The sequence below is a fragment of the Marmota marmota genome, unplaced genomic scaffold, assembly GCF_001458135.2.
Source record: "Marmota marmota marmota unplaced genomic scaffold, marMar, whole genome shotgun sequence".
In the NCBI taxonomy this organism is placed as follows: domain Eukaryota; kingdom Metazoa; phylum Chordata; class Mammalia; order Rodentia; family Sciuridae; genus Marmota; species Marmota marmota.
Window position 1 is genome coordinate 6,900,553 of NW_025999944.1, and position 12,597 is coordinate 6,913,149.

Genomic DNA, 12,597 nt, shown 5'->3' on the forward strand with positions numbered 1-12,597 from the left:
GGCAGCAAGGACCCATGAGGTCAGCCAGTTAGGCTAACTGGCTGTCCTGCAGCTCAGGGCTCACATTCCCCTGTGGCAGTAGGTGGAAGAACCAAAGTGCAGCTCCATGGGGAGCCAGGGTAGGCAGGAAGGCACAGGAAACTTGATACGACCTAAAGAAGAGACAAGGACAAACACTGGGGTTTTCTCTTTTAATTATTTACCAGATAAAAAAGAAAAAAATAGTGATTGTTTCTCTTCACCCCCAACATTTCCGGTTACCAAGGTGGAGTGGGAGAGAAATGCGTTGATCAGTAATTCGAGCTCCTGGCCTGGAGCCAACTCCTCCACCCCAAGCAGGAGGGGCAGGGCAAAGGGTCCGGGCAGAATCCTTGTACCTGGGCAGCAGAGTGGCAGTGTGGCTGTCATCTTCTCTCCTCCTTGCCGGAGCATTCAGACCCTCTCCTGCCTGCCGCTCACAGCCCCTCCCCAACTCATCAAAGGAAGTGGGAAGATGGGACCGTGAGGGGCAGGGACAGTGCAAAGCAGGGCCTGGGGAAGCACATGGCAGATCCGGCAGAGGGCCACAGCCGCCTGCTCCTATTGCACATCCTGGCTCAGATGCCCACCCTGAGCAGTGGTCTATGAAAATGCTTTCCAGATTTAAAAAGGGAGTCTGTTGGTGTGTGCCAGGCTCAAGAGGGGAGGTCTGATATTGTGTGGAAGTTTTACCATGATGGGGCCAAAGCAAAAACTTTGCGTCTTTAAAAAACATGGGCTTTAGACAACTCAGGAGCTCTGTAGTCACCTGGGCTTTTCCCCACTCACGTTCAAAAGAGCAAGAATAACCCTTCCCCAACAGCAGATCGTCTGCATACCATGGAAGAGGCAGTGTTCACCAACCACAGCAGTCCCCCACCAGCTGTCAGGACCCTGAGCCACTCAAGCATAGCCTCTTTTTCTGAACACCTGGAGAATCTGACAACCCTGGGAAAGAAATCTTGTACACTGTGTGTTTCTCCACAAAGCAGCTGCTATTAAGTCCCCCCAAATAAATCTTGTATTTGATTTTCATTTCCATCACCAGTGAAAATAGAATAGGACAGGAATAAGCTGTTTAACAGACATTACAACAGAATAAATCCCTCTCAAAAACCACGGGGCTGGGAGAGGACTGACTGATTTGGCAGAGCTGCACAACTTTCACCTTCATCGGCTGGAACATAGCTGGCGGGTGAAGACAAACCTAACTGAGCCAACGGCAAGAACTGCAGGCTATGAGACGACAGGTCAAACACAGAACTGTATAAATTGTGGCACTATAAAGATGAGAAGGCAGGTCCATGATACCAGCTGGAGCAAGGCTTTGGAGCATCGCTTCCAGAAACTCTCTGTCCTGTTGTAAGTGGGAGCATCCAGACACATCAGTGGTTCTCCTTCCTCCTCTTCCAATAAATTCTGAATGTTTCTCATTTAAATTACTATGTACACACACAAAGCTGGTCTCTCTTTTACATGAGGGTCCTTCGTTGAGGGTCCTTCAATGGCTTTAGAGAGCTGGTTCCAATTGCCTTTTTGGAGATTTACTGCTTGGGACCAAACCTGCAAAGAGAAGAAATACCAGCTCTATAAGAGGAAGATCTTTAAATGAAAACATCTTGGGCATTTAAGGGACTGAATCTTCATATAAATAATGAAACTCCCTTCTTTTTGGGGCCTAGTTACTGGTAAAATAGAATACGTGGACAGGAAGCCATCAGTCTGTGCCTGGTTCCCCTGTTAGCCAGAAGGTCATATGCCCACCAACAATCCTGTAGAAGAGCTCCATACCTCCCTCTGATAAGGACAGTTTCTCAAGTTCAGCTTCAAGTTCAGCATCCGAGATCCTAGGGTTAGGCACACTGTTGGTATAAAGCGTCTCGTGGGGGTTGTCAGACAGGTCCAAAGGTTCTTTGGTGGTGTCCTGAAGGAGGATGTCCAATTCCTTCTCCAGTTCCTCACTGTCAAAATCTGGGAAGAATAGACAATATAAGAATATGATAACTCTGGGAGGGAATGCATTCGTGCATTCAGAACTGGGCTTATCAAAACCCAGCTCAGCTTACAAGATACCTCAGCCTCCTTGCAGGTTAAAAGAGTCACATGAATTGGGAGACAGATATGATTTTTCCATACGCAAAGCTAGGTATACTCTGCTAACCCCATGCAATTGACCCACTTCCCCTTATCCTTGAAGAAGGACCTGCCAGTCAGAAGGCTGTGAGTAAGGATCTGTGGATCAGAATAGCTGCTCAAGGATGAAATGGCAATTCTCTCTAACTGCTCCTGGATGACCCCAGAGGGGACTGCCAGCACCAGGAAAAGGGAGTCCATTGTCCTACCTGTCACACCACAAGGAAGCAAAGCCTCTCAGGAAGGAATAAAGGGAAAAAGGAAGGAAGGGGGACCTTATCAGCTTACCTAAACCATTGGTTACCCCACCAGCCAGAGTCTGAGAAACTTCGTCCTGGGTGTCACACAGCTGTAAGACACAAGTGTAAAGCCCTGAACTGGGAATGGTGGCTTAGAGCGTCACAAAGTCTTTAGGGAAAAATGTTTAGGATTACAAAGCATCTGAGAAATCCAGGAAAGGTTCTTCAAGGTCATAAGGTAATGAGGTTAGAAATCTGTCCTCTGAAGCATGTATCCCCCCCGGCCCCTTCCTGTACCTCCTGGATCTGATCCACGAGGCTCTCTGCCTTCTCCACTGTGACATCCTTCATGGAGAGCTTGAGGGCTCCCACCCCCGCCTGGTAGGCATTGAAAACCTAAAGAGAAGGCCAAGCTATCAGTGCAAATGACAAACACTTGACAAAATACAGACAATACTTCTTCATCACCCAAGAGTGCTTTGGGGTTTTTCTGGCCACCCACTTAGGCCAAACTTCTGGACAGGGAAGGCAAAGGCAACCCTGGCCACACCCACAGAGAAGCCAGGGCTCTTCCCAACAGCATGGCCCTGGGGTGAGGATGAGCAGCGTGTGCCAGAGACCAGCCAGGTGCTGGTGCGGAGGGGATGTGGCTACCATCTGATCTGTCTGGGAGGCATAGATGCGGTCCAGGATGCCTTGAACAGTGTCCAGCTTGGCATGTAGGGCTTCAATGCGTTTCTCTGTCCGTTGCTTGGCCTTGAGAGACCTCAGTGCCTAGGAGACATGAAGACTTAGGTCAGGCTAGATGTGGCAGGTCAAAGGGCGAGAGACAGAGGGCCCCTCGCAGATCTTCCCAGGCCTACTGCTGTCTCGTTTATAAAACAGGCAGACCCTGTTCCCCTGACCCCAAGCATGCTGCGCTGTGAGCTGCTGGCACCTCTTGCTGCCAGCCTCAGATGCTGCCACGCAGGTGGAGGGGTCAGAACTCACCAACTGCTTCTTTCCTGCTCGGCATGCCCGGCGGGCTTCCTCTTTACACCTAGGAAGCAAAGGACAAATGAAAGGATTGTGCCACAGGACAGGTGGTGTGGTCCTGAAGAGTCCCTAAGAAGAGAACTGAGTGAAACTGATCTCAGATCTGAAGATCAAATCCCCATGGCCAGAACTATGGTGCCCAGCAGCCCCCTGCCAAACTCTGAGAGCAAATCAAGATGCAGCAGGTGTGTGTGGAAAGCAAGATGACCAAGGAGAAGCTGAAGCCCTCGGGGAGAAAACGTGTGAACATGTCGGGAGATGCAACCTAGGATGCATGCCTCCGCCTCCCCCCATGCCTACTTTTCTCTCACTGAGGCACAGAGTCATGGCTCTAACTCAATGTCTGTCTGTCCTCCTTTTAGGTGGGTGTCTGTTACGAGGGACCCCTGTACAGGTATCCCAGGGAGGGAGTAGGAGTCCCTCAGGGGAACCTCCACAAAGGCACAGACTTATCTTGCTCACCGACGTGTCCCATACCCTAAGATGATGCCAGCTGGATAAACGCCGGCTAACAGAACTCGGGCATGGAGAGGCATAAATAAGACATTAACAGTTACAATCTTTGGGGGAGGAACTGACTTATATTTCTCTCCTTGTGATACTCTGTGTTTTTTAAGTTTTTGCATTGAGCAATTAGTGCTTTTGTCATCAGTCAATAAATAACTAGGTTTTCTTTGCAAAGAGCCCCAAGACACCAATGTTCCAGGGCTCCACACCTGGCCCAGCCCTGCCTGGCTCAGGGAGTTACCTCTCGGCTTCCTGGGATAAGGACTCCACCTTTCGTGAGAGAAGCTGCTCACTCTGCATCAGCTGGTAGACCCCGACATCTACATCGTTGACAGGAGACACCTTGGCATGTGGCCCCCGGGCAAACTTCACAATCTGGAGACAGAGACAAATTACTGCAGCCCTTAGACACATGCTAAGAAATTTCCAAGCAGTCAGGGGGTGGGCATGTGCATGCAGATGAATGGATGCTCTTCCCCACCTTCTCCCCATTCTGCTCGAGGACAGTGACTCTCTTCTCCTTCTGCAGTTGCAGCAACACCAAGTAGAAGGTCCTCTCGTCTGGGCAGGAATTAGCGCAGAGGGTGCTCAGCTCTGACAGGGCCACCACAGGGTGGGAGGAGAGGGGCGAGTGCTGGTACAGGCGGTAAACCTCCTCAGCCTTTTCCTGCAGGGAGAGCAAAGGGGCCCACAGGCCCTGGTCACCGCCGAGGAGGCAGCACGTGGTGACCCTGAGCTCCAGACCATGAAGACATCAGGCAAGAGCAGGAGGAGCAACCCCACCCCCACAATGTAGGAGAATCTTAAAAAGGAAAAAAGATGTGTGTGGTTTTCAACTTTGGAAGAAAGTTGGTGACTATATGAATGAAATGAGGCACATGAAACTGCTGGCACTTCCACCTGACACTTTACATTTCTGCTTCTCCCTGGTACTGTGGCTCCTCCAGTGAGGAATGGCGGTGGGAACTATGACAGAATGAGCCCTGAACTAGAGCTGAGCCCGACTTTCAGCCAGGCTGTGCGACTCTCACTGGTCATCAGCATCCCTTTCACAAACCAAAGAGGGTGGATGAGATGATGCCCAAACCCCCTCCCATTCTAGTCTCTCCATTTTATCCCAACTGGAAATACTGCAACCAGACACAAATGCCACTGAGCCCATAGTCTTAAGGGAACTGTGGGTGAACAGGACGGAGACAATCAGTGAAAAGACTAAGAAATACAAGTTCCAAGAAAAAAAAAAGTCACTGTTTCTAGATGGGACAATTACTTCTGTAAACAAGTATTTGCTGATATATGTGTAGGGTGCTATGAAAATACAGAGAAGGAAATCTGGAGATTTGGAAATTTATTTTTTGGTACTGGGGATTGAGCCCAGATGCATTTTACCACTAAGCCACATCCCCAGTCCTTTTTATTTTGAGACAGGTCTCACTAAGTTGCTAAGGCTGGCCTTGAACTTGCAATCCTCCTGCCCCAGCCTTCTGAGTTGCTGTGATTACAGAGTGTGCCACTGCACCTGGCTGGAGGTTTCCTTTTAAAAAACTCTTGAGCAGAAGCTGAAGGGTGAGTAATCCCAAGGTGAAGTAGGTGGAGGGATACCTCAGGCAGCAACCATGAGCAAAGAAGTGTTGATGGGCTGTGTGTTCTTGTCTGGAGGAGAAGGCAGCAAGGGCAGAAGCACTTCTTTGCTATGCAGATAGAGTATCTTACACACCGTCCTTTGCTCTGCCAGTGGTAGGCAGTCGCAGGACTGTCATGACTAGAGCAATGGAGCCAGCTGACAACTGAGAAGGACAGACTGTAGAGTCAGGGTTAGAGGCTGGGAGAACATTGACACAAAGGAAGACGTGGGGCTGAAACATGTGGTAAACAGGGAAAGAGAAGAGGTAGATTCAAGCAAAATTTAGAAGAAAAAACTGGCAGTTCATGGTAACTAAGTACAGAAGGAAGAGGCCTAGGTTCCAACTTGAGTAACTGGTAGATGGGATGCTATTAACTAATAGCAAAAATTCAGGAAGGAAAGCCTATTTTAAAGGAAAGATAAAACATACCATTTTGGATATGTCTGGGATGCCTGAGGGGTATCTAGGAAGATACATACAGCAGATAATGGGACATACAATCTGAAGCCCAGAGGAAACAGCAGGGGGACCAGGACAGCACAGAGAACGCTCAAAGTCCTCAGCACACAGCAGTAATCAAGATCCCAGGGTAAGTGAGACTACCCAAGGACACTCAGGGAGGAAAGTAACGAGCTGAAGAAGACCAACGGTCAAGCCGTGAAGCGACCCACTACAGACCTAGCAGGGCTTCTTAGAAAGAAACAAGGAGTACCTGTGGTGTAAAGAACAGATTCGAGAAAAAGGGAAATTTTAAGAAAATGGTCAACAGCATCAAAGATAGCAGAAGAGTTTTTAGACAGAAAGTAAACTTTTCATTAGATTTGACTGTCCCAGAAGATAATAACCCTACAAAGCTACCGTGATAAGGAGTTTGGTGTCCATATATAAATCAATTAATGGTATACAGCATTAAAGGTACTAGAAAACTGCCTATTTGGAAAAACAAAGGGCTTTTCCTCACCATTCAGACCAAAAAAAAAAAACCTCAAGTGTTGAAATCTAAACTGAAAAACAGTATAAAGTAATTAAAATAAAATATAAAAGAATATCTGATTAAGTTTGAGGCAAAAGATGCCTTCCTAAGCAGTAGACAGAATGGAAAATTTAGAGCGCTAACTGCAGAAATATAAAAACTTGTGGATGATAAAAGTTTTAACAGTAATGTGGTTCTACCAAGTCTGAAGATTTATTTTTCTACCATAAATTAAAGGTAAGCAACAGACTGGGAAACAATATTTACATCCCTAATGCCAAATGTGTTTTAGGTATCTATCTCCAATACACAAAGAACTATAATTCAGGAAAAAAGACAAAACAATGTAACATAAAAAGGCAAAGGATATATGTGGGTGATTCACACAAGAAGTCAGTGGCTAGTAGACAGGTAAAGAGATGCTCAACTCACAAAGAGGAAGTAATTCTTTAAAATATTTATTTTTTAGTTGTAGTTGGACAAAATACCTTTACTTATTTATTTTTATGGGTGCTGAGGATCGAACCCAGGGCCTTGCATGTGCTAGGCAAGCACTCTACCGCTGAGCCACAACCCCAGCCCGAGGAAGTAATTTTGAAGGATTAATGTTACCCAGTGCTGATAAGAATGTGGGGAGACTGAGCTAAGACACTCTTGATCAAAGTTTAAATTACTACAAACTTAAAAAGTAATTGGACAATTTTTGTTAAAAAAGTAAAAAGTATGCATGCACTTCTAGAAATCCATTCTATGAAAATAAAAGTGCAGGTACACCAGATGTACACATAAGGCTGTCAAAGTGCATTTATTTTAATGGAAAAATGGAGAAAGAACTTGGAATAACTTACATGTCCACCTGTGGGGAAAGTATTACATAATGTGTAGCATATTACTACAATTATTTCAGAGCCATCAAAAAGAATGAAGTGGATCCATATTGTGTAGGACCTGGAAAGATGCTCATGGTATACTAAAGTGAAAAGAAGAAAAGCCGGGTGCAGACCAACTTCATTTCCAGGAAAAAAATAAATGGAGTGAATATATACACATTTATTCATTCAACCAATATTTATTGACTGTCTACTATGCACCAGTCACAGTTCCAGGGTCCCAGAGAGTCTCCCTTCTAGTAGGAGAGTCAAGTGATAAACAAGTGAAAAAGTAAGGTTTTCCAGTTAGTGCTAAACTAACACGGAAAAACAATACAGAGAGTAACAGAATCAATAAGACATATGTCTATAAGCACACACACAAACAAAGGAGAAAAGAACACGCCCAAAGAGACAGAAATGCAATGAACAAGAGGAAACTGTCAATTCCATGTACAGTTTTTTAAATAGCAAAGTCATGGGCAATTTTCACTTTTTTGTATTTTTTCAGCACTGTTTTAAAGAAAGTAAAAATTAACCCACTGTTTTCCATACCTGGACCCGGGAAAAAGCAATCTCCCTCATGAGTAGGGTTTCTTTCCATATCTAGACCCTTCTAAATCCAGATAAACCCCTTTCATTTCACAAATGTAAACAAGTCCCCATCCCCCAAGAGAAAACAGGAGTCATCATGAATATGAAAGCAGATGTCATCGAATGAGACGTAAAGTAATGTTGAGTGATGTGAAATGGACACACAATTAACAGTACTGTGGTTCTACAGAGTCTGAAGATTTATTTTTCTACCTAAATAGCTCTGAAAAATTTCCGTAAGTTCTGAGAGAACTATGTTCTTCCCTATCCACCCCCATTCTTCACCTTTGCCCTCAAAAAGATTAGGACTCCAAAACCGTATCTGCGGAGCTCAGTGGATGCACCTCTTCTTGCTCCAGGTTGGAGAACATATGGGGTAAAGGCCTGAAAAGAGGACCTAAGCTTGGCCCAGAAACACCAATGCACCCTGCAGTCTCCATGGGGACAATGACTGAGGCCTGGGGAGGAGGCACCTGGGAGGCAAGAGAGCCTGAGGCAGGGGAGGGGTGAAGAAAATGTGGGCTGCACAGTAGAAAGTCACAAAGGACAGGGAAGACTGCTAGATTTCGGGATTTCCCCTCAGCATGAGGCAGACATCACAGGGGTCTGTCAAGATGAGGGGAAATGGATGCTTCTCCTGGGATGGGGGTGGGGAATAGGGATTCTGCTGGCTCCAGCTGTGTGGAAACCTCCAGAGACTTGCAAAGGCTCTGAAGTTGGGCTTGAGTTTCAAAAATAACCACGAGGGCAGCACACTTTCGCTACCTGGTGTTCAGTTAACTCTGTAAACACAAACAAACTTAAAGGTTCCCACAACCTTGTCCATAGCAGTTTTGGCAAGAACAGGGATCATAAAAGAACCAATCTGTGATGGGAAAAGCTTGGTGGGTTTGGCAAATAAAGAAGGAGAGCATCAAAGGAGAAGGTGACCGAATATACAGAGCAAGTAGCTGACTGACGAGACACGTGACAAGAGGGGTAGGCAAAGACTCAAGGGCATGTGTGAACAGAGGAAGGCCACTTCCCCTCAGAGTGTAGGAGACAGAGGGCTTGGGAGGTTAAATTTGAGGAAGAACAGAACACTGAAGCCCTGGGTGAAGAGTCCACAGAGTCGAAGGGCAAAGGATGGATGGGGAGCACTGAGGGGGGGGGCGGATGGAAGGGACCAAGAAAACTGGGCTGTAGAGTGGCTTTGAGGGTGTCCCTACAGCTGGGGACCATGAATGGGGCCCCATCAGGGTGACAAGGACAGTGGGGCTGACTTAAGGCTGTGGATCTGCTGTGTGACTCCTGGTGTGGAACAAGAGTTGCTGCGGACACTGAGATGGCATTAGTTGGGCACTCAGTGTGGTTTGGCCTAGAGGCAAGAGTGGCCCAGGAGGAAGCTGCTGAGCGGGAGTCAAGAGGGCTCCAGGCACTGGCTGACTCTTGAGGGAGAGGAGCAGGATGGTGCAGGGGGCGCAGGGCAAGCCATGAGTAAGCTGGAAGCGGAAATGAGGAGATGCAGGGTGGGAAAGTAGAGCTAGTTTGCTGATTAGGGGTAAGCAAAATTGGAACTCACAGGGTTCTCAGAAATCCAGGGAATTTCTTGTCAGCAAACTACAAAAGGCAAAGCATTTCGTAAACTGTAGTTTATTGTTAATCCCTACAAATACCACAGCAATCGACTACTTGTTACTGACAATTCTTAGACAAAGTGTCATCCTTGAAACATAATAGTCTAACAAATACATAATGCTACCAAGTACAGGGCACTGGAAGTCAGGGAAACTCGGGTATCAACTCTGTCACCAGCTTAAAAAAAGACAGTCTTCTCCTAAGAATGTATGTGCAGGCTCCTGCCCCAGGTCTCTCCCTCTTGCATACGTACCTTGAGAAGCTCCACGGCCACAAGTACCTCCTCAGTTGGAAACTTGTTATCCCCCAGCATGTTAGAAAGAGTCCACTTGAGGGGCTTCAGCAGGAAGACTCCAACCCCCCAGGAGATCCAGCTGCTGTCCACACTGGCCATGAAATCTGACTCACGCTGCAGCTCCCCTCGACTGCAACGAGAGAAGAAAATCATGAAGTAGCACTTCACGCAATGTTCCATTCCAGTCCCTAGTGGCCCCATAACCCACAAAGTGGAATTTTATCATCATCATAATGACCTTTTATTAGATGTCTACTCCGTGCAGCTACTGGAAGCAGCACTGTTTCTATTCCAGGGCTAGGCCTCACAACACTCTGCAGATAGATAGTGTCATCAGCATTTTAACTAATGAGAAAACTGAGGGTCTGAGACGGTAAGGAGAAAGTCAAATGGAAGCCATGATTTGTCTGGCTCCAGAAAACAAGCGCTTCACTGAGACTCCAGAGTCACAGGGAGCTACTGGGCCTGCACTGAGAGTTCCTTTCACAAACAGCTCAAAACAATCAAACGAAAACAATAATGATCACTGTCAAATGCAAAACAGAAGGAAGAAAACAATGATATACAGGGACAGAGCTTTCTGCTAGCTCTAAGCTAAGGTGGAAATGAGATGTGTTTCTTGGTACTGGTAACATAACAGCTGCTAAATTCACTGAACACTTGCCATGGTCAGTTGGATTTGAGCCCAACTGTCTGACCCTCAAGCAAAGTTAATTCCTATACTATGCTGCTTCCATGGGGAAATATCTCCCTCAGAATTTCTTCAGGTGTCAGACCCAATCAGGCACCAGGCAGCTTCAATCAGCAGTCAAAAGGGGGGGGGGGCGCATCAAGATGTCAAAGGTCTCTGGACAGGAAGAGGTAGATGATTGTCCTTCTATCATAGGAGGACCATTCTGGTCATATCCCTCAATGACTTCCTCGGCTACTGTCTGCACTGTTCTCCACTTTAGGCATGAAGCAAAATGTTTTCCACACCACTTTTTTTTTTTTTAAAGAGAATTTCAGAAAGACCTGTACATCAAGGTTGGCTAAGGAATGGTACTGGGAACAGGGGAAGGGAGACTGCTTGATCAGAAAGTGCAGCAAACTAAAAATGCATATCAGAGTTGACTTTCTCCTTTCTTTCACGGAGGGAGGATCCATGATAGGCTGCCTGGTCTAAGTATACATAAGGTGAAGTACAAATGATTTAAAATGTGAAGATCAGGGGTTCAGTCCTCTGTGTGTGTCCTAGCTGTGTGACTCTGAGTTCCTCAATCTCTATGACTCAATTTCCAAGATTCTTTGATGAGTATAATTATATCATCTTGCTGTAAGGCTCTTGAGATGGTCAGGTGAAATGGAATATGTAAAGTATCTGCATACCGTGAAGTGCTGTGCACCTACTAGAACTTAAGAATGTCACCTCCTCAGGTACCTCCAAAACACTGTGCCTGTCACACACTTATCGCCTACAGACCTCTTCAAGACCCTAGATATTCAGTGAAATCCTCACTCTCCTTTATGTCCTCTCTGTTCCAGTCTGTGCTGGGACAGGCCAGACACATGACCTGTGCCGGGGTTTGTTGGCAAGATCCCTAAAACCCTCTTCTCCATGAATTCTCTCTGCTTAGCTTTGACCTTCCTTGTTCAATGAATCCTGTTTCCTAGACCTTCGCTTCAGGGGTAACTCAATTTTGGAGGCCTTTAGGAAATAACTACCTAACGGGATTCCAGCCCTGACAAGTCATTGTCACCTCTGGCAGGCTGGTTTCTCATCTGAAACCCATCTTATCGGACTTCCCCGGCCTCTCGAAATCCCCCAGACCCTTATTCCTCTCCCTCCAAACATCCCCTCGCCCAGCCTTCTCCTTGTCTTCCTCCACTAACCGTACAGTGGGCGCCTACTCTGGGCCAGACCCCGAGCAGGGCGCGGTGCGCTGTCGAAGACAGGACCGGGTCCCGGGCCTCGGGGAGCCGCCCCCAGCCCGCCCCGCCCGCCCCGCCGCGGCCCGACCCGCCCCTCACCGCAGCAGGTCCTGCAGCACCGTGGCCAGCCCCAGCGGGACGCTGCCCTTGCGCTGAAAGGCCTCCTGCAAGTCCCGAAGACGCAGGCGCACCACCCCCTGGCGGCGGCTGTGGCTCAGCACCAACGGCGCCCAGAAGCCCATCTTGCTGTCCCAGTCGGTGCTGTTCACCTCGCGACTCCTCTTGAAGGCTGAGAACAGGAAGGACATACGCTCCTCATCCTCCTCCCACTCGGGGGGCAGGAGGCCCGCCGGGTCTCCCCCGGCCGGGGCCTCGGCCTCCCGCTCCGGGGACCACATCGGAACCTCAGCCCCGCCAAGGATCCGAACACAACCCCGGCCCAGGTCCCCTTCCGCCCTAGTTCCCTCCCGGCTTCCGTTCCTGGACTACCTCCTGCTCTGTCGTCACGTCACCGCCGCCCCCAGCGTGAAATAAGTCCTGAAGAGACTCACGGCGCAGGCGTCGCTCAGTCCTCCCTTGGCCAGGAGGCGGGATGATGACGTTATCTTCGGAGAGACGCAAAGCGCTTGCGCCGATTCCTCCTTCCATGGTCTTTGTGCGGAAAGAAGGGCCTTGCGCACGCGTAGTAACCATAGCGTCGGGCAAAGCCAAAGTCGCGCCTGCAGAAAGCGGGATGCGGGTTTCAGGCACCTGGACTCCTGCCTGCGCTGGAGCCTTCAGG

General features: G+C 48.0%; 1 protein-coding gene across 2 annotated transcripts; it reads right to left on the reverse strand.

Annotated features, from left to right (window-relative positions):
- Positions 1–177: 177 nt before the first annotated feature.
- Positions 178–12,309, reverse strand: Chmp7 (charged multivesicular body protein 7). Of its 2 annotated transcripts, none has more exons than XM_015499483.2 (10): positions 11,916–12,309; positions 9,864–10,035; positions 4,414–4,599; positions 4,174–4,307; positions 3,381–3,429; positions 3,045–3,164; positions 2,688–2,786; positions 2,440–2,500; positions 1,810–1,989; positions 178–1,581 (listed from the first exon to the last, which is right to left on the reverse strand). In XM_015499483.2, exons 1-10 carry the CDS (start codon positions 12,212–12,214, stop codon positions 1,529–1,531), a joined length of 1,353 nt encoding a protein of 450 aa, XP_015354969.1. In that variant the 5' UTR covers positions 12,215–12,309; the 3' UTR covers positions 178–1,528. The 2 variants fall into 2 exon arrangements, with proteins under 2 accessions (XP_015354969.1, XP_048657543.1); XM_048801586.1 differs by lacking the exon at positions 11,916–12,309 and adding an exon at positions 11,778–11,798.
- Between the last annotated feature and the right edge of the window lie 288 nt (positions 12,310–12,597).

Coding starts and splice junctions, on each gene's coding strand:
- Chmp7 (XM_015499483.2), bottom strand. CDS start 12,214: ATGTGGTCCCCGGAGCGGGAGGCCGAGGCCCCGGCCGGGGGAGACCCG. Junction 3,430..4,173: donor TTATCCCAGGAAGCCGAGAG/GTAACTCCCTGA, acceptor TTTGCTTCCTAG/GTGTAAAGAGGAAGCCCGCC. Junction 2,501..2,687: donor TCGTGGATCAGATCCAGGAG/GTACAGGAAGGG, acceptor TGTGTCTTACAG/CTGTGTGACACCCAGGACGA.